At 35.4% G+C, this 17,772-nt stretch overlaps 6 protein-coding genes across 9 annotated transcripts; 3 read left to right on the top strand and 3 right to left on the bottom strand.

Annotated features, from left to right (window-relative positions):
- The first annotated feature begins 159 nt into the window (after nucleotides 1-159).
- LOC127254291 (uncharacterized) lies at nucleotides 160-3,341 on the top strand. 4 transcript variants are annotated; one of them, XM_051279325.1, is made up of 4 exons: nucleotides 160-391; nucleotides 1,398-1,610; nucleotides 1,748-1,977; nucleotides 3,219-3,341. In XM_051279325.1, exons 1-3 carry the CDS (start codon nucleotides 197-199, stop codon nucleotides 1,964-1,966), a joined length of 627 nt encoding a protein of 208 aa, XP_051135282.1. In that variant the 5' UTR covers nucleotides 160-196; the 3' UTR covers nucleotides 1,967-1,977; nucleotides 3,219-3,341. The 4 variants fall into 4 exon arrangements, with proteins under 4 accessions (XP_051135282.1, XP_051135281.1, XP_051135280.1 ...); XM_051279324.1 differs by having other exon boundaries at nucleotides 3,145-3,258; XM_051279323.1 differs by lacking the exon at nucleotides 3,219-3,341 and adding an exon at nucleotides 2,245-2,342.
- On the top strand, nucleotides 3,254-4,843 carry LOC127254290 (rho GDP-dissociation inhibitor 1-like). Its single transcript, XM_051279321.1, has 5 exons — nucleotides 3,254-3,442; nucleotides 3,539-3,605; nucleotides 4,000-4,218; nucleotides 4,320-4,444; nucleotides 4,536-4,843. Exons 1-5 carry the CDS (start codon nucleotides 3,254-3,256, stop codon nucleotides 4,611-4,613), a joined length of 678 nt encoding a protein of 225 aa, XP_051135278.1. The 3' UTR covers nucleotides 4,614-4,843.
- Nucleotides 4,844-5,001: 158 nt separating this feature from the next.
- Nucleotides 5,002-5,520, top strand: LOC127254292 (uncharacterized). The gene has a single exon (XM_051279326.1). It carries the CDS (start codon nucleotides 5,070-5,072, stop codon nucleotides 5,379-5,381), a length of 312 nt encoding a protein of 103 aa, XP_051135283.1. The 5' UTR covers nucleotides 5,002-5,069; the 3' UTR covers nucleotides 5,382-5,520.
- Nucleotides 5,441-7,381, bottom strand: LOC127254289 (mannan endo-1,4-beta-mannosidase 6-like). The gene is made up of 5 exons (XM_051279319.1): nucleotides 6,772-7,381; nucleotides 6,497-6,691; nucleotides 6,287-6,409; nucleotides 5,988-6,199; nucleotides 5,441-5,909 (listed from the first exon to the last, which is right to left on the bottom strand). The coding sequence occupies exons 1-5, from the start codon at nucleotides 7,174-7,176 to the stop codon at nucleotides 5,528-5,530; spliced, it is 1,317 nt and encodes a 438-aa protein (XP_051135276.1). The 5' UTR covers nucleotides 7,177-7,381; the 3' UTR covers nucleotides 5,441-5,527.
- A 757-nt stretch (nucleotides 7,382-8,138) lies between these two features.
- On the bottom strand, nucleotides 8,139-9,553 carry LOC127254680 (uncharacterized). The gene is made up of 3 exons (XM_051279911.1): nucleotides 9,380-9,553; nucleotides 8,894-9,282; nucleotides 8,139-8,782 (listed from the first exon to the last, which is right to left on the bottom strand). Exons 1-3 carry the CDS (start codon nucleotides 9,487-9,489, stop codon nucleotides 8,214-8,216), a joined length of 1,068 nt encoding a protein of 355 aa, XP_051135868.1. The 5' UTR covers nucleotides 9,490-9,553; the 3' UTR covers nucleotides 8,139-8,213.
- Nucleotides 9,554-11,234: 1,681 nt separating this feature from the next.
- LOC127254548 (1-aminocyclopropane-1-carboxylate oxidase 3-like) lies at nucleotides 11,235-13,394 on the bottom strand. Its single transcript, XM_051279704.1, has 3 exons — nucleotides 13,191-13,394; nucleotides 12,530-13,090; nucleotides 11,235-11,769 (listed from the first exon to the last, which is right to left on the bottom strand). Exons 1-3 carry the CDS (start codon nucleotides 13,299-13,301, stop codon nucleotides 11,470-11,472), a joined length of 972 nt encoding a protein of 323 aa, XP_051135661.1. The 5' UTR covers nucleotides 13,302-13,394; the 3' UTR covers nucleotides 11,235-11,469.
- Nucleotides 13,395-17,772: the final 4,378 nt, after the last annotated feature.

Here is a 17,772-nt window from a genome sequence, read left to right as displayed (position 1 = left end):
AATAAGGTGTAGCCCATCAATTTCAGTCACTAATGGCCCAAAGCCCAATGATTTTATTGAAACGGGCTATTCTCAAACGGCCCATTGTAGCCCAATTTTTGTTAACAAATACTTAAAAGTAAAAAAATAATACTAATAAATAAACGAATAAATATTTTCTGTAAGAATTTTTTGGCGCAGCTTGCACACAGTTACAATGGCGCAGGTCCTAATCGCAGGCAAACCTATCTCTGGGTCCTATCAAATCGAGACTAGGCACAGGCGGCCGGCGTGCGGCCGCCGGCTGGAGCTCTCTGCACCTTCATGTTCTACAGAAGAGTGGAATTCTCTTCGACAGTCTCTCAAGTGCAGTGGCAGGTTTTCGTGCCTCTTTTCTGATAATCGCAAGCAGGTATTTATTCACCTTCGTTGATGACTGTTTGTTTCTGTAGACACGCGAGCTGCTTTTTATGCCTGTGTAAGTTTTCTTGGCATGTGATTGGAGCAAATTAGAAAATAATGGAAATTAGGGATGTGGCGATAAATGGAAAGAGTAGTGAAAACTTCGGAAATCTCCACTCGTTTCTGCATTTTAGGGTTTCCATCGATGTTATTGATTATTTTAGTAATATTAAAGTGTTGTCTTCGATAAGATGTGTTCTAGGCTTTAGAACTGTGGCTTGTTGCGTTATGAGGTAGGCATTTGGGAGTGCTCTTTACCTGGAAAAGTCGTCCTTCCGATTATAGACATTCCATTTGAATCTGATTTAGTTCATTTTACAGATTTTAATTTTTGGAAGCAAATTATGGTTATGAAATTTGTGTTAGATTGCCCTCAAACGCCAATGAATAGTGTTTCTCAATGAAACAGCTTGGGGTTTAGGTAACGGATGAACTTTCTGTTTCTCTTCTGCTATCTCTGTAAATTTCCTGCATTTAAACAGCTTTGTTTTTGACTTAGATTTAGTAGGTGAAGAAGAAAGTTCCTTCACTATACAAGAGCACACAACTCAGGTTCATTTTGTCAATGGAAACAATTATTTCTCAACAAAAATCATTTGTGTTCTAGATTAAGGTGGTTGTGATTAGGCAAGCCGAGGAAGATGCTCAATTAATGACATATATATATTTTGCAAATACAACTAGTTGTAAGTTTTGCCCAACATATATATATATATATATAAATATTACCTCACACACACCCGGGTCGAAACTGGGTTCATAGCTCCAAAGAGGAGGATGCGTCACCACTTGATATACACACATATATATTTACCATGCAATGGTTGTAAAAATCTTCCACTTTCTCCACCTAGTAAGTCCATCCATTGTGTTGTTGATCCGGCATATATAATTGTGAAGTTATCTTGGTGCAGCAAACAAATTTTTAATTAACTCTTTGCATTCATGCATTACAGGAAGAGGCTCGCAAAGCATTAGAGAGTGCCCTAGGTGGAAAGAAAATAGAGTATGAGAAATGGGACAAAGAGATGAAAAGGAGAGAAGAAGCTGGAGGAGGAAATTCAGGTGGGGGTGGATGGTTTGGATGGCGCAGATGGTTTGGTGATGGCGATCATTTCTGGCAGGAAGCTCAGCAAGCGAGTCTCGCAATTTTAGGTATTCTTGTTGTGGTAAGCATCTCTAAAATTCTCAACCACCTTATATGTGTTTTCATTTCTTCTTCTTTCTTTTTCTTCATTCTCTCTCTCTCTGTATTTTCTCAGATGCTCGAATTGAGTTTTACATACATAACGTTTTATTGGTGCAGTATCTTATAGTGGCGAAGGGAGATGTGATGCTGGCTGTCATTTCTAATCCATTGCTCTTTGCTTTAAGAGGGACGCGGGATACCTTCTCTTTTGTTACTTCAAAATTTGTGAATAGGATTCATCCTAGAAGGTATGGAAATGTGGATACCCAGCAGGATCAAGTTCCTCCACCCGTCTCTGCAAAAGAACGAGTGCTAGGAAAATGGGGAAGCAATTGATCTTGTTCCAGGTAAAATTGATGCATCCCACTGTTGGAATTTGAGAATTTTGTGATTACTGTTACCTACAACTACCTGAGGCCGAACTCTAATTATAAACGTATTGTGGCTCTTTAGATGTGAGATTCTTTGATTGGTTGAAAATGTTGCTTCACATTTGATCTGCAATTACAAAATGGAAGCTTGTTTGTATTGCAAATGCTAAATTTTGGAAGGAGCTGATACTTTTTTGTTTCTGTGATTTGATGATTGATATTGATGATGAGTAAAATGTGCAGTGGCAGTGGCTGTGGATGTAATAGAAATAACAAAGGAGGTTTTGTTGCCCTATTATTTCATTGGTGATTGGTGAGAAAATGATTAATATTTTGGTGTATGTATTTTTATGTTAGCCAACTAACCATTGAAGGACAATGGCATGTATGTATATGTGTGTGTATATATCTGCTTTGCATTTTAAGTTGCCCTACATGCATGTTCATTATTCAGTTCTCTTCTTCTGACTTGCATAATATACTTATTTGCATTCTCAAGAATGAAAAAAGTCCAGTTATTAGCAGCGAAGGAAAATGTCAGTCATGGCATGGCAGCAACCTTTGAGAATTGAGAGGGGTGGAGGGGCAAGAATATATATATATATATATATGTGTATATTTTTATGGCTACACCTATTATTAAATATAAATAAAATAAAATTAGTTGATTTTGAACCCCCATTATCATTATTATTTTTATTTATGTATATAGGTAGGAGGGTATAATTAGCAGCAGCAGGGCTCATGTACACCATCCAATCAGAAAAAAGAGTCGACGGCGGGCACATGGTACAAATCTGTATTCTGATAGCCAGCCAGTTAAACTGCGAGTTTAGTGGGCCTCACGATCTAATTTATTTAATTAATTAACTACTTATTATATTGTAATGAATGATGACATCGACGCATATTTTAGTTTAAATGCAAAAATCCGGATCGCCACATGACCCTTTCCCCGTCCCCTCTCCATACTTTTGCTGTCTCCTTTACTTTTTTTGCCCTTTTTACCTTTTCCTTTTCCCGCTCAGAGTCGTAGTCAGAGATCCTCCTTTATTGGATTCTTCTTCTTCTTCGATTTTACATCCATTCCGATATACTTTCAATCCTTACGTTTTTTATTCATCTTTGTAATGTGTTTTGCAGTCTTTGCTATTCTGGATTAAATTGATTTAGGGCTTTGGCTTCGGCATCGGTGGATGCCTTCTGAGTGTATGTAGTTAGGTTTGCATCGAGATCGAGTAGTTCCGAAGGCATGGGATTTGAGGAGAAAGAAGGCAAAGCGGCGGCAGCGGAGTCGGAGTCGGAAACGGAGACGGAGAGGATCAGCCGGAATCAGAGTGAGAGCTCCCTCACCACCGAGGATGACGACGACGATGAAGTCGAGATCAAGATTCAGTTGGGCCCTCAGTACACTCTCAAGGAGCTATCCGAGAAGGATAAGGTCACTTTGATGTCTTCTGTTTTTGAAATTGTTTTCTGGGGAATTGTGGTGACCATTTTTTGTTTCTCGATTGAATTTTTGGGGATTCTTTTGCAGGATGATGAGAGTTTAAGGAAATGGAAGGAACAGCTTCTTGGCAGTGTGGATGTGGCTTCTGTTGGTGGTAATTGACTTCTCTTCTCCATATTCGTTTGTGGTATTAATATGTTTTGATGTTAGATCAGCATAGAGATTCTTGAATGGTTTTAGCACAAATTATTGGAATCATGATTTGAATCTATGGCAACTCACTCACACTCTGAGTTTAAATGTTTCTTGGACACTGTTTTAGATGTGATTCCTACAAGAATACTATATGTTACCAGATGCTGTCAATGTTATGTAATTACATAGTTGTTGAATTAGATGATCAGAAAAGAAAATGTGTTTGTCCACTAACATTTTAAATGAAATTTTTATATGAGTAGAGCGAAAACAAAGTTGAATACATAAGTAAATAGAGTCTAAGGGCTATGTTAGCAATGCCGGGTTGTATTTACTTGCCTTGTGTTCTGTAGACACTCTCGATGCAGAAGTGAAAATTCTGAACCTTACTATCAAAGCTTGGGGAAGGGATGACATTGTTCTTCCCATTCCGGAGGATAAGAAGCCCAAAAGCCCATGGTTTACGTTGAAGGTAGGTAGCACGTATAGCCTCAAATTCGCTTTCAAGGTCAGCAACAACATTGTGTCTGGTCTCAAGTACAAGAACACCGTCTGGAAAACGGGCATCAAAGGTTTGCGAATTGATCCCCCTGTATATACATCAAGTTATCAACACGGACTAGATAGAAATAATTCTCACACATAGTCGAAATTCTGATTCTTTTGATTTCAGTCGACAGCACCAAGGAGATGATCGGCACATTCAGCCCTCAGCCAGAGCCCTACACGCACGAGATGCCTGAAGACACCACCCCATCCGGCATGTTTGCTCGTGGGATTTATTCAGCCAAAACACAGGTTTCTTTTTGTTTCGCCCTTAGTTGTTGTTATAATAAACCGTAGCAATTTGATGAAACACAATCGATTTATACTAGTTTTTGTAATGCAGTTCCTTGACGACGACAACAAATGCTACTTGGATCTGGAATACTCGTTTGAGATCAAGAAAGAATGGCCATCACAGTAAGCCCCAGCATCAGCGGATCGAAGTACCCCGTTTAATTCGTTCTTTGACTGGTTATGTTCATGTTTTTGTCAAACCATAGCATTATTGATCATTCAATTTGGACTTATTTTTCTCAATCTCTTCCATTTATCTGAGGTATTACTTACTGTCATGAAATGGACTTATTGTGTGTTCCAACCCAAACTATATGAAGATGAAGATTGCAATGAATCATGGGCTTATTACTGTCCTGTAATGGGCTTACCAACAAACCTAGAAATATGAACAGGGTCTCCATTTCCATGTGTTTTCTCAGCAATCAAGAATTGTTTCCTGCTGCAGCAGGTGTAATAAATTCACCAAATGGATAATACCAAGAAGTCATAATAAATATTGAGCAAATCAAGACACCCTTTACTCGCACATCATCCATTTTTATTTACAACCATCATCTCATCTCATATTGTTTGGTAAGAAATGGAGCTGTCAAGAATAGGGCTTCTCTCCATTCTCATCATGCTGCTGCTGCTCGATGCTGCCTCTATATCCCGGGCTTGCCCGTCCGGCGATGGCGGCACCCGGTGCCGGGCCTGCATCGAAAGCCAGATGAAGACGGCATGCCCTGGCTGTGTCCCGATCATGCAGTGCCTGTCCGAATGCCTCTGGAACGGCTCCTCCCGTTCCAAATGCACCAAGCAATGTGACTGCAATACCAACGGATATCCACACCTCCCGGATTGCAAGAAGTGCCTGTCGCAGTGCAAGTGCAGCTGCTCGGCTCCGGCCTAACCGGAGGGACAAGAGTCGAATCTTTGCAGCATATATCGCAATACATATACATATATATATGGGCTAATGTATGTGTTTTCTTCTATGTTGGATGATAAGGTTTAAGAAATGGAGTGGCTGAAAGAATGAATTGAGAATCTATCAATCTATGTATAAATGCAGCGTTCTGTGTCGTTTGACGCATAGCGCAACCTGCACGATTGGTGTAGAATCAGCTTGCGCGTCGAGGGGAATGTCCCTGCGACGAAGGAGAACTCGTCGCTGTACTCCTCGACCCCGTCGACCAACAGCTGCCATATAAGAACTCCGCCCCCGGCCCCCCTTTTCCTTGCGGAGTTGTAAATTTTGTCATAGATGGTCTTAAATAGAACATCTCTATCGTACAATCCAGCCTTCTCCATTGTCGATAGCGCGCCTACTTCTGTGAAAAGCACCGGCTTCTTCAGCAAGTTCTCGCCATCGCTTATGTGCGCATCAGCCCACTTCGAAAGGTACTTCACTTTTGCTTCCAACTTCGCTTCCGGAATCCTGAGGGATACGAACATTTTAGGCAGGTAATGAGATGACAGTACAACAGGTAAAATTATAAAATTCGAAGCGGCTGACCAGCTATGCGGATAGGCGTGGACTGATGCGAAGTCGATGTCTTTTATAGCCGAGTTGTTTAGAAAATCGGATCCAAGGGATGCAGCCCAGTCCCCTGGATTCGTTTCGTAGTTTTTTGATGATTTTGACGCGTAAAATCCTTCGAGGCCAATGGTTACGAGATGATTTCGATCCAAACTTTTCACATAGGCTGCCATTTCCGCGATCCAAGCCTGTGCAACCGTATAACGAACACATAACTGAATTCAATCCAGTGCCTTTCGATTAATCGATTAATCACTATATATATATATATGTACCTGAAGGGTAGGGGCAGATGAAACGGAGTCGCAGCGGGGCTCGTTCATGAGCTCCCATGCGAAAATCGACGGCTCATCGGAATACTTCACTCCGGTGAAGGAATTCCTCCGAGTCAAGATAGCCTGCAATGTGACAAAAACTAAGTAAACTGTAATAAACTAAACCACATAAGAACTAAGTAACCTTAACTAACATAAGGCCTAATTAACCTTAACATATGACTTGTAATAGGCTTTGATGGAGGGGTCGGAAAAGAATGAATCTTTGGAAGAAACGTTGATTCCCACAGCCTCTGCCCACTGCAGATACTGAGTTTTCCCGCCATAAGCTTTCAGATTATTCACCAGGCTCAGAATCAGTCGGACTTTATGTCTCCTTGCTTCCATTACAACATAATCCAATGCCTGAGGAATATTCACAATCATTCTCATGATTCTCAATTTTATTTTTAATTTCCAATTTTTGTTGGTTATGATAATCGGACCTTAAAAACCCGGTCGTTGAAGACGCCGGGTTTCAGCTGGAGGGCGTCGGCGCCGCCGCCGCCGCCGTCGCTGAAGGCCCAAGTGCGGCAAACGGTCATCCCCAGGTCGGCCCCTTTCCTCAGCATCTCCGAAACTCTACGCCTCGCCGGGCCGTGGCGGCGGGCGCTCTCCTCCATCAGCCAGTAGGAGTTCCACCCGTTGACGTAGAACTCACGCGCCGCCGCGTCATCCAGGAGCAGGAAGCGCGTGTGGTTGACTCCGACAAAGCCCATCTCGGGGAGATTGCGGACAACCTCCGGGAATGTGAAATGGAGATTGTCTTTGAAGTTGAGGTAGAGAAGGGAGACAATGGCGAATGCTCCCACGATCGGGTACAGCTTCTTCTCCCTCCACTGCGAATCCATCGCCGCCGTTGGATTATGGATTTGGAGGGGATTAGGTTATTATTGCCGCCGCATTTTTTTGTGTCGGTGGCGGTGATGCCGGCTGCCGGCGGCGGTGAGAGAGGAGATGACGTCTGTGTCGTGGGGGTGTTTTTCGTTGTTTGAATTTTTTTGTTTGTTTGTTTTTTTTTTTTTTTTTTTTTTTTTTGTGGTTTTGGTGAATCGGATGAGAGATGATTGGGGTTTTATTCAAATTAATCAATTAATTGAATGACAGACGATTATATTCCTCCTAATTTAGTGTGTATATATCTATAGAGATGAGTTGACTTTGCTATATATTTTAAGGTACATTCCATTGGAAGATTTTTGTAATGTTTTGTATAAGTCTCTATTAAGATAATGCTTTATTGTTTCAAAACACTTTATAATGTTTTTAAAATAAAGTATTTAATTTTTATATCACATTTCATTTATTAAATTACTTGAATAAAAATAAGTAAATATACACTTCCCTTCCAATCACTGTCACTAGTCACTTAAATTTTTTTGTGGAAAACAAATATTAATCATATGCTTGAAAGGAAACTTTTATGATAAAAACAAGACAGGTACGAATCCGTATCTTGTTTTACTTCATCAACATTTTTACCCAAAATCATGTATTGGAGTCCGTCCATATAACTTTGTTCTTATTTTTTATTTTTATTCGTTATACATAATTTGTCTTTATTTTTATCTATTCTACATAATTTGTTTTTATTTTTTATTTTTATTAGTCTCGCACAATTTGTCATTATCATTGTACACTTTAATCACATTTTAAATTTTATAATTTTTTAATCATAATTAAACTATTTAATTATTTTAATTTTAATATATAATTATTTTATTATATAATAATTATTTTTATTAATATATTTTTTAATTATTTAATAATTATATTTTTATCTAATTTTTTGTATATACATTAATATATCACTATTTAGTGTGGGACGGAGGCACTATATTATAGAGCTCAATATTATTTTAAATTTACATCTAGAATACAGGGATTGTCAATTTAAAACTGTTGCCAGGTTTCCCATTCTGCCATGTGTCCTGGCAGCGAATTGGTGTCGACAGTTTAGTGTATTCCCTTGGGCCTGGGCCTGGCTAGGTGTCCTGGCAGCAAATTCGTGTCGGCAGTTTAATATAATCCCTTGGGCCTGGGCCTGGCTAGGCCCAGATCTTACCCTCTCCAAATCAAACAAATCTGGACCGTTCATCTTGGAACCCTTCCGGGTTGAAATTTCATTGGTGGTCCGTTGATGTGACCCGAACCACTTTGACTCCATGTACGCCAGGCGGCGCCACGGCGGCACCAGGATTCCGACGGCAGCCATCGACCTCTTAATTGCTTGGCACATTAATTGCACCACCTGCCTCAGCTCCTCCGCCTTGCCGACGTATATTTGGGGGAAGATGTCCAGCAGGGCGCGGTAGCCGTCGGTAGGACGAGCGATGGTGAATTCTCCGGCGAGAAATAGTTCGATTACGTAGCGAGAATCGCCGGCGTTCACGTCGACGAACTCGTACCTCCCGTGCGTGTGCGCACCTTTTTTCTCAGACTTTGATTTACAGAGGCCTGCAATTTGATAGAAAACCTAATTTGAAATCTGAATTCCTCGATGTATGGATTTTGAAAACCTAATTGATGTTTTTGATTGATTTTGTGTTTTAGGATTGAAGAAATTACCAGCATCGATGCCTCTGCTGCGCAGCCGATGCATCAACCGCCGTTTGAAATCCGGCGACGAGGAGGAGCTATTTCCACCGCCGGCGACTAATTGAATGTACTCCGACTCCACCGCTGCACGAACGCCTCTTCTAACGGCGTCGTTTTCGCAATCAAATAGAATCTCCAACGAAGCTCGAGATTCAATTTCCGAGTTGCTTTCCAAATCGCCATCGTCGTCGATTGCAACACCTTCGTTTCGTCTCTGTTCCCCAATTTCTTCTTCGAGAAACGAATTCACCAGATCGGACAAATCAGCGGAATGCTCGCTTCCGCTACTCTGGCAAGGCCGTACTCTGGACAGCTCGTCAAACTCCGCCGCGAATCTCACCGGAATCCTCATCAAATTTCTGTTTCACGTATAAAATGAATGTGCATATATATATATAAATACATACAGATATATTATTATATAGCTTAATTAAGATAAATGTAGAGGCTTTTTACACGTGACAGTGAGAGTGAACCTTCAGAAGAAAACTGTCCAGATTCATCACGACAAACTGCTGAAACGACGACGTTTTATATTTTTGATGAATCGGGACGCACGCACGCATGCATGGTTACAAGTGATATCAAATTAAGAACTTAAGATTGGTTCATAAAAGGATGCGGCGACTGAACACCGTTGTTTAGTGGATGTGCTCTGCCCGAACTCCGTCTACATACATTCAATAGATATGTATGTATGTAGACTGAATTATGGATCGTGTGGTTTCATACTGTGACAACGTAGAGGCAACCTCGGACGTGAGCAAAAGGTCTGGTCTCTTCCAATTTGATAGCCCAAACAGTAGGCCCATTTTACCCAAACTGGAGTCAACCCAACCTTGGATTGAATAGTCCAAAAAATTAAAATTTAGGCTTGGTTTGCATCTATAACCAATTCTGATCAAATCTTGCAACAGTCATAGTTAAGGATTATTAGGCCTGAAAATCCATTTTGGTCTAAAAATCACAACAAAGATTTTGTTTTTTTTTTTTTTTTTTTTGGATAAAGATAAGATTGATTGGAGGGGACCCTTTCTCTCGTTGGTTGCTTCTATTTTGTGTTAAGCTCCAAATTTTCATTATCCATCAATTTATTTTTGCCTGTTTTCATTGACTGCAATTTTGTGCAGCAACACAGATGGATAAAATATAAGTTTTTTATTGTATCAAAACTTATAATAGAAGTAGTTAAAATTTTGATCCAATGACAGATATGTAATTTTTTAATCACTTAATAATTTAATTTTACAGTTACTGCTTCACCTCTCTCGCTATTATAAGAGACCATCTGTTATGGAGCATGAATCTATAATATTTGGTATACAGAAATATATATATATATACACCAAAATAATTTTGGTAGTTTCAACTTTAGGTATGATAGCACATGTCAAAAATGAACTTTGATATATTTGACTACACTGTAGGATCTGACGTGAAAATTTCGACATATTAAATGAGTGTTCCGTGATCATAGTATGTTATTACAACATATTTTATAATTAATGCAAATATTATTACTTCCTCCGTCCAATTTCTATTGTCCTAAAGTATATTTGTACGATTTTTTAGGTGATTGTCTTTTTGTTATGAATTGACAAATTTGTCCTTAATTGTATAGTAGAGATTAAAAATAATAAATGAATGAAAATAAAAATGTAAAATTTTGTATTTAAAAAAGAAAATAGAATAATAATTATTGATCGTTTCAAATAAAAAAGTAGAACATTAATTCGAGTACGATGCAGGGAGAGTATTATTGTTAGTCAATTCAAACTAATCTTTTTGACTGATTTATTATTTCACCTTCCCACATGAACTGTCATGAGAATGAGATGCACTCACTCACTTCCAGTTCCAGAGTCACTCATGCCCACATCAATCATTGGTGGGTTTAGTCCAGGACTGTCGCTCCATGGACCTCCTACACTCAACCCACAAAAAACACAACATTTTACTCCTCCTAATTTGTGCAATTATTCTGTTCCCATGGAAAGAAGACATATCATGTAACATATTCCTACTCAAAGATTAGAAATCAAGATTAGAAATCAAGATCCCATAATCATATATATATATATATATATATAAAAGGCAGATTCGGTGTTGATTTGATCGGATCATGTAAAAATAATTAACATATATTATATACTATCGTAGTATATTTATGCTATATTATAACTCATCTTATGATATTTATATAAAAATATATGTTGATTATCTTTATGAATAAACAGATCAGATTTTCAGGTGGCTACTATATATATATATATATGTATATCATCATTATCATATATCAAAATGGGAGGAATTGTGTGCAAACATTTTCCATTTCTTATTTCTTACCAAAACCCAAGCCCACAATATCACGTGTAATAATAAGAACACACATAAATAATGACATACACGGATATATCTTCTCCCTGTACCATATATGATATATACCACACATGATTACTACTACAAACTTTAAACTTAAACAAACTTGTGTGTATGTATGTATGTATGCATGAATAATTGTAATAATGAATGGAATTACTAATTATTTAAGCAGTTGCAATTGGCCCCTGCAGATTGGGGCCAGAGTTGATCTCCATAGCCTTGAAAGCCTCGAACCTCGGCTCCTTCGCCTGGAACTTCACCCCGAGATAGTGCTTCATGTAGTCCTCGAACACGAATTTCGGGTACATTTCTTGCTTTGACGACTCTTTCTCCACCAACTCCGGCGCCGGATAGATCACCGCGTCGCTGCCCGGATTGTAGAATGATGCGATCGACATTCTTGCGCCGTCTGTCTGCGCGATCACTCTGTGCATCACGCTCTTGTACTTTCCATTCGTGATCACCTTCAATTCCAATAACAAAATTATTGAAAACTCTAATATATTAGAAAAATAATTAATGATATGTATCCTTAATAATTTAAACTTCGTTTCGATCATCTAACAAAAATCAATCCTCAATGTAATGTGCCGGCCAAGAATTTACACATACACAACTTATTATATTAAAATACTTAACTAATTCTTTATGTTTCCGAATCACTTTTTCGTTGTTGTGAGCGGAACTTCTTTAAAAAAAATATGAATATTAGTAATATTTTATCTTTATTTAAAATATAAATATAATATGACATCTATTTACATCCATCATTTTAATATAAATAATTGATCTCCTCCATAAAATAAAGTATATATATATATATCACAACTGAAAATGACCAAGACTGACTCGTTGCCGAAAATGTTACGTATTTTTACCCGTGTTTTTATTACTTTTATAAACTATGCGAAAAAGATAAGACTGCCTGCTTAAACAGAGATTGTTGGGGTTTTAGAATTTTAGAAATAATAATGAATTTAGTATTTTGTTTTATGTGATTTTTGTGAAAATTAACAGCACTGAAGTCTCTGAAATTGTTATTTAAATACTTCAAAATATTATTTTAAATATTTAAATCTTCAATTTAAAAATACTTCATGACTCTGTTTTTCAATATTTAAATTTAAAGTAATTTGATGTGACGCAATTGGCTTAATAGTCAAAAGAGCTCAAAAAAAAAAAACCTGAGGCAAATTAAGTGCGAGAGTTAGGCTGAGTACGTACCTCCAACTGGTCGCCGAGATTGATGACGATGGAGTGGCGCATGGGCGGCACGTCGATCCACGCGCCGTCCTTAAGGAGCTGGAGTCCGCTGACCTTGTCGTCCTGGAAGAGGAGAATGATGCCGCCGGCGTCGGTGTGGGCCCGGAGTCCCTTGATGAGGTCCGGCTTCGGACACGGCGGGTAGTTGCTAACCTTGGTCCCGAAGGTCGGCCCTCGGGAGCCACAAAAGGCCTTCTTCAGATAACCCTTCTCCAGTCCAAGATTCTCGCAGAGCAGGTCCAGGAGCTCCTCCGCCAGCTTCTCCAGCTGGGCCGCGAACTCCCTCATCACCTCCCTGTACTCATCGTCGAGGTCCGGGACCTCGGAGATGTTGGATTGGGGGAGATGGCGGAGGAAGAAGGTGCTCTCCCAGTCCAGGTCGTCGATCTCCGACTGGACGGAGTCCAGGCCCTTGCTGGCCACCATTTCCTTGAACCTTTGCTCCATGGACCTCTTGTAGTGCCCCTTCGTCATCCTCTCAACTCTGTCCAGAAACTCAGGCGCTATGCTGTGATTCAGAATCTTCACGTACGGACATAGTTAAACAGTACTGTCAGATTATCAATTAAACAGAAACCTCAAGAAATATTTAATTTGTGTAAGAAAATATGTACGGTGGTACCTCAAAGAAACCCCAGTTTTCACAGGCGTCTTTTATCTGCTCCATTGTTGCTCCCCTTTCTTCTCCGTTGAGCTTCTCCATGTCGATCACTGGGAAACTTGTCATTTTCATTTTTATTTTTTTATTTGTTTTGTGTGTGTGTTCTTGAGAGAGAGTGATTGGATTTTGAAGTAGTTTTTGCTTTTGGTTTGGTGAATTGTAAAATTCTTGCAGGGCAATTTATAGAGGAACATGGCAGCTCTTCTTGAGCTCCCGGACTTGAACCACCCTATTTAGGTGTAATGAATAAATTATTTGAGTTTATATGTGATTATGAAATTCTATATTTGGAAATCTTTTAACATGGTTAATCACTTTTCTAGTTATTACTATCAATTAATATTTTTAGGATGGTTAAAAAAATTAATATCCTCATCGTTCTATATATTTATTGTTTTTAAAATATAATTATATATATTAATTATATTTTATAATTTTTAATTTTTAATTAAATTATTTTACTCATGTTTACCAATATATTTTTAATAAATAACGAAAAGAGTACAATATATAGTAATTTTTACTTTTCAAAAATTAATAATAGTAATAGGAGCATAAATCATAACCCTTTACCAGTGGGGCCCACTGAAGTCCTCTGAAGTGGAAAGCTAGCCTGTGGACAGTGCACATGGACCACTTTACATGGACCCACTCAAGTTGCAAGATCCGACAAATTATTAAAGTTATTAACTCAAAGAATTAAAAGTTTAAATTAAATTTAAAAATAAGTATGTTTGGATGTTGTACACTTAAATTAATACTCCCTCGTTCGAAATGTATTTAACTACTTAACTTATACATATATTTTAAAAAATATAAATATTTTATTAATATAGGGATTATATTTATTAAATTAAATAATAACTTCTTTTGCTCGACAAAAAATTAAAAATATATTGATTATTTATAAGTTAAAATTATTTACTATATATATATTCTTATAAAACATTTACTCATTTACTTGTGTTTTTCATCCAAATCTATCCTTTTTTTTATTGTCATGAAATGTTTTTATTTAAATTTTCAATAATAATAATAAAAAAAATTGTATTACTTTCTATATTTTATTCGTTATTAAAAATATATATTAAAAATTTGTGTAGAAAAATTTATTACATACTTAGATGAAAGAGTATTAACATGCAAAAATACATCTCTTTCATATTATTCACATGGGTGTGTTTGGTTGAAGGATTGTGAGGAATTTGTACTATTTATATTAAAAAAATATATATTAAATTAAAATTTTAAATTAAATATGTATTTTTTATTTTTTTAATATTTAAAATATTATATCAATATTTATTTATATAACATCGTAACATTTTTTTAATTTAAAATTTTTATTATTCAAATCTCAATTCAAAATTCAAAGATATTAGCACACCCATATTTTTTTACAACGTGCTCTTGAGTCTTGTGTGAATAGACATGCTTAATTTTACGGCGACCACATCATCAAATTTATTTGAATAGTAAGGATATTAGTTTTTACTATAAAATATTAATATAATATGGCTTACCAAAGCATAGCAATTAAATTAAAAAATATTGATAGTGATTTTTTTTCTATTAAAAAAATATATAAAATCATAGTAGTTGATCTAAAAATAATAATAATAATAATATTTCAAAACTTTTTAAATTGGACCAAATTTATTATTGGAGAAGCGGGGCCCACGCTCCAGTGATGGCTTCTGTGCAGGCTTCTTGACCTAGACGGAGGCTGCTAACTTTCCGTCCAGCACGTGCCGATTTATCGCACGTGACATTCCGAATTGTTAATTTGTTGAAATGTAATTGCGTGTCTTCAAAGTATAGCCGTGTCTACGTTTGTGACAGTATTTGAATTTTCCATTTTATTTTTAAAAATAAAAATATAAATATAAATATAAATATGTACTTTTGCCATGACCAAAATTTTGAATTACTATAATTTGAATTTTTTATTTTTTATTTTAATTTAAATTGCATGACGATTTTTGAAAAGTATTGGCTTTATGGAATTGAGACACAATTAAGGAAGCTTCCTTTAACTTACCAAGTAACTTCTCGCCACGTGTCGGCATCTCAGTACCTCAGCAATCCAATGGCGGTGATGGCAACTAGCTTACGTGGAGAAATTCAATTCGTAATTAATATTATGTCATAAATTGAATATATATGGTCACAATATTACAATATTCTATCGGTGACTTTCTTTAGTCAAAATTGAATATTTAGGAAAATATACAACCATCATGTTAGTCATGCCGTTGAACAAAGATGTATGTTTGCTGCGTAAACGTGATTTTGATTGGTTATTATTAATTACAAATTTAATATAATTGTGGTTATATATACACTAAAAAAAATATTAATTTTGTAACAAATTTTTTTGTCTTTAAATTCCTTTTTTCCGTTACTACTATACTATTTTATTTTATTTTTATTTTTTGGTAGTGATAGTGTAATGAATATATTAATAAACAATAATATAAAATCATTATTGATCTATACAATATTAGGGTGAAGGGCCTAGGGGGTCTACACTGGAATAGGATAGCCAGGTATGAAAATTATTAATTTCCAATTAAAATAAATTTGATAAAAATGAATAAATTCAAGTCTTAACATTTATTTTATTTTGCATGTTTTTTCGTCTTCAATATTTATATAGTTTCAATAATGTTATTAATTAAAACAATGTCTAATAAGTACTCATCCCATGGCCTAATCTTCTTAATTTCTGGTCAAACGGAAATTCAATATTGCTTGTCTTTATTTATTAAATTTTTATTGAAAACAAAAAAAATCAATGCTTGTTGAATTTCCACGCTCGTAGTTGGAAATAAAATGAAATTGTAAGAGTTTTTGATTTATCAAAAATATTTAATTTTTTATACTATTGTATGTCTGCTTGACAATTAAAAAACATAGAAACCATAAGTTTGAATTATAAAATTCTTTTGCAATTCTACAATCAAATCATTACAATGAATTGTTACAAGTTATTTATTTTGACAAATTAGAAACATATTCAATGGTTGGTCGGAAACACAATAGATAAGTAATTTGAAAAAACTGACAACGGTAATGAGTTGTGGCATCGACATTTTACAATATATGTGTAAGAAATTAATATCTAAATAGCACTTAATATGACTGAAATAAAATAAATAAATAAACTTAAAAATAAATACTCTATATTTTTATTAAAAATTATACAGCATGTATAATAATAATAATAATAAAATCTGATTTGAGTTACAAACTCTTTATTTTAACAATTTGTAACAATAAAATATATTCCCTCCGTCCAACATATCATATCATGTGTGACACTCTTTATTTCATTCATCCCACATGTTATGTCATTTTTTTTTAAAGTATTTACATTTTAATTTATTAAATTAATCAGTTATTTTAATTTTAATTTATAATTATTTGTATTATTTTGTAATTAATTTTTAAATAATTTACTAATTATATCTTTCTAATTTCTCGTGTCTACCGTAACTGTAATACGACCGGAAGGAGTATTTATTATTAGTGGATAGAAGAAGCATATGCTCAACTAAAATTTTTGTGTTTCAATTATTATGATTCTGTTTATATAAATATAAATATTTTTAAAATTTATGATATTATTAATTAATAATATATATATAAGTATGTGCACTCTTAACATTTTTAAAATAAAATTAGATTAAAGGTAAATTTTCATTTTTTTTTAAAAAAAATTAAATAAAGTGTTTAAAAATAGTGTTGTAAATATATATACATAATTGCATATTATGTAGGGGTAATATTTGAGAATAAAACGATGCACACGTGCATATCAATTGAGGAAGTTTCGAGAAAGAGACAGGTTCATGAACAGATATAAAATTCCGACCAAGTAATTGCATGCCCCATCGTCCATACAAATTTAAGGCGATGGATCAGGTGCAGAGATGCTGATGGGTTAATTCAATAATTAAATAATTAATTATTTAATTATTTAATGTAATATGATTTTATAATTAATTATCTGTAAAAAAATTCAGCTCCTTACCCCTTCCAAATTTCAGTTATTCATTTATTAAATATTGACTAAAATTATAATGTAGTGATAGTAAGCTCTATTTTTATTTCTCTTCCACATGGTGTGTCTAGATGGGTTTTAAGATTTATAAATATATATATATATATATCTATAATATTTTTTTCATATTTATATATGTACACAAATTTAAAATATAAAAAATTGTAAACATACTCTATATTTTGTGAGAACGATATCTCGCCTTTACCTTCAAAAGTATCACATTACTGATAGTATATTTCAATTTGCTATCTTATTCTTATTCTACCTATAATTTAATAGATCTCTTGTTTACTTATTTTTTTAATAATGAACATGTTCTTACATGGCCAATAAATGATTCAATAAAAACATGGTTTATAACAGAATAAAGGAAAAGAAAAATTAGGAAAATTGGTAGGCTTTAGATTTGGAAAAAAAAAAAAAAAAAACACGAAGAATACGAATATAATCACAATTAGCACGAGGGTAATTTAT

This window comes from Andrographis paniculata, unplaced genomic scaffold (assembly GCF_009805555.1).
Source record: "Andrographis paniculata isolate CXL003 unplaced genomic scaffold, ASM980555v1 Contig52END, whole genome shotgun sequence".
Lineage (NCBI taxonomy): Eukaryota > Viridiplantae > Streptophyta > Magnoliopsida > Lamiales > Acanthaceae > Andrographis > Andrographis paniculata.
The sequence above is the reverse complement of the archived record's forward strand: the minus strand, read 5'-3'. Positions and strand labels throughout refer to the sequence as shown.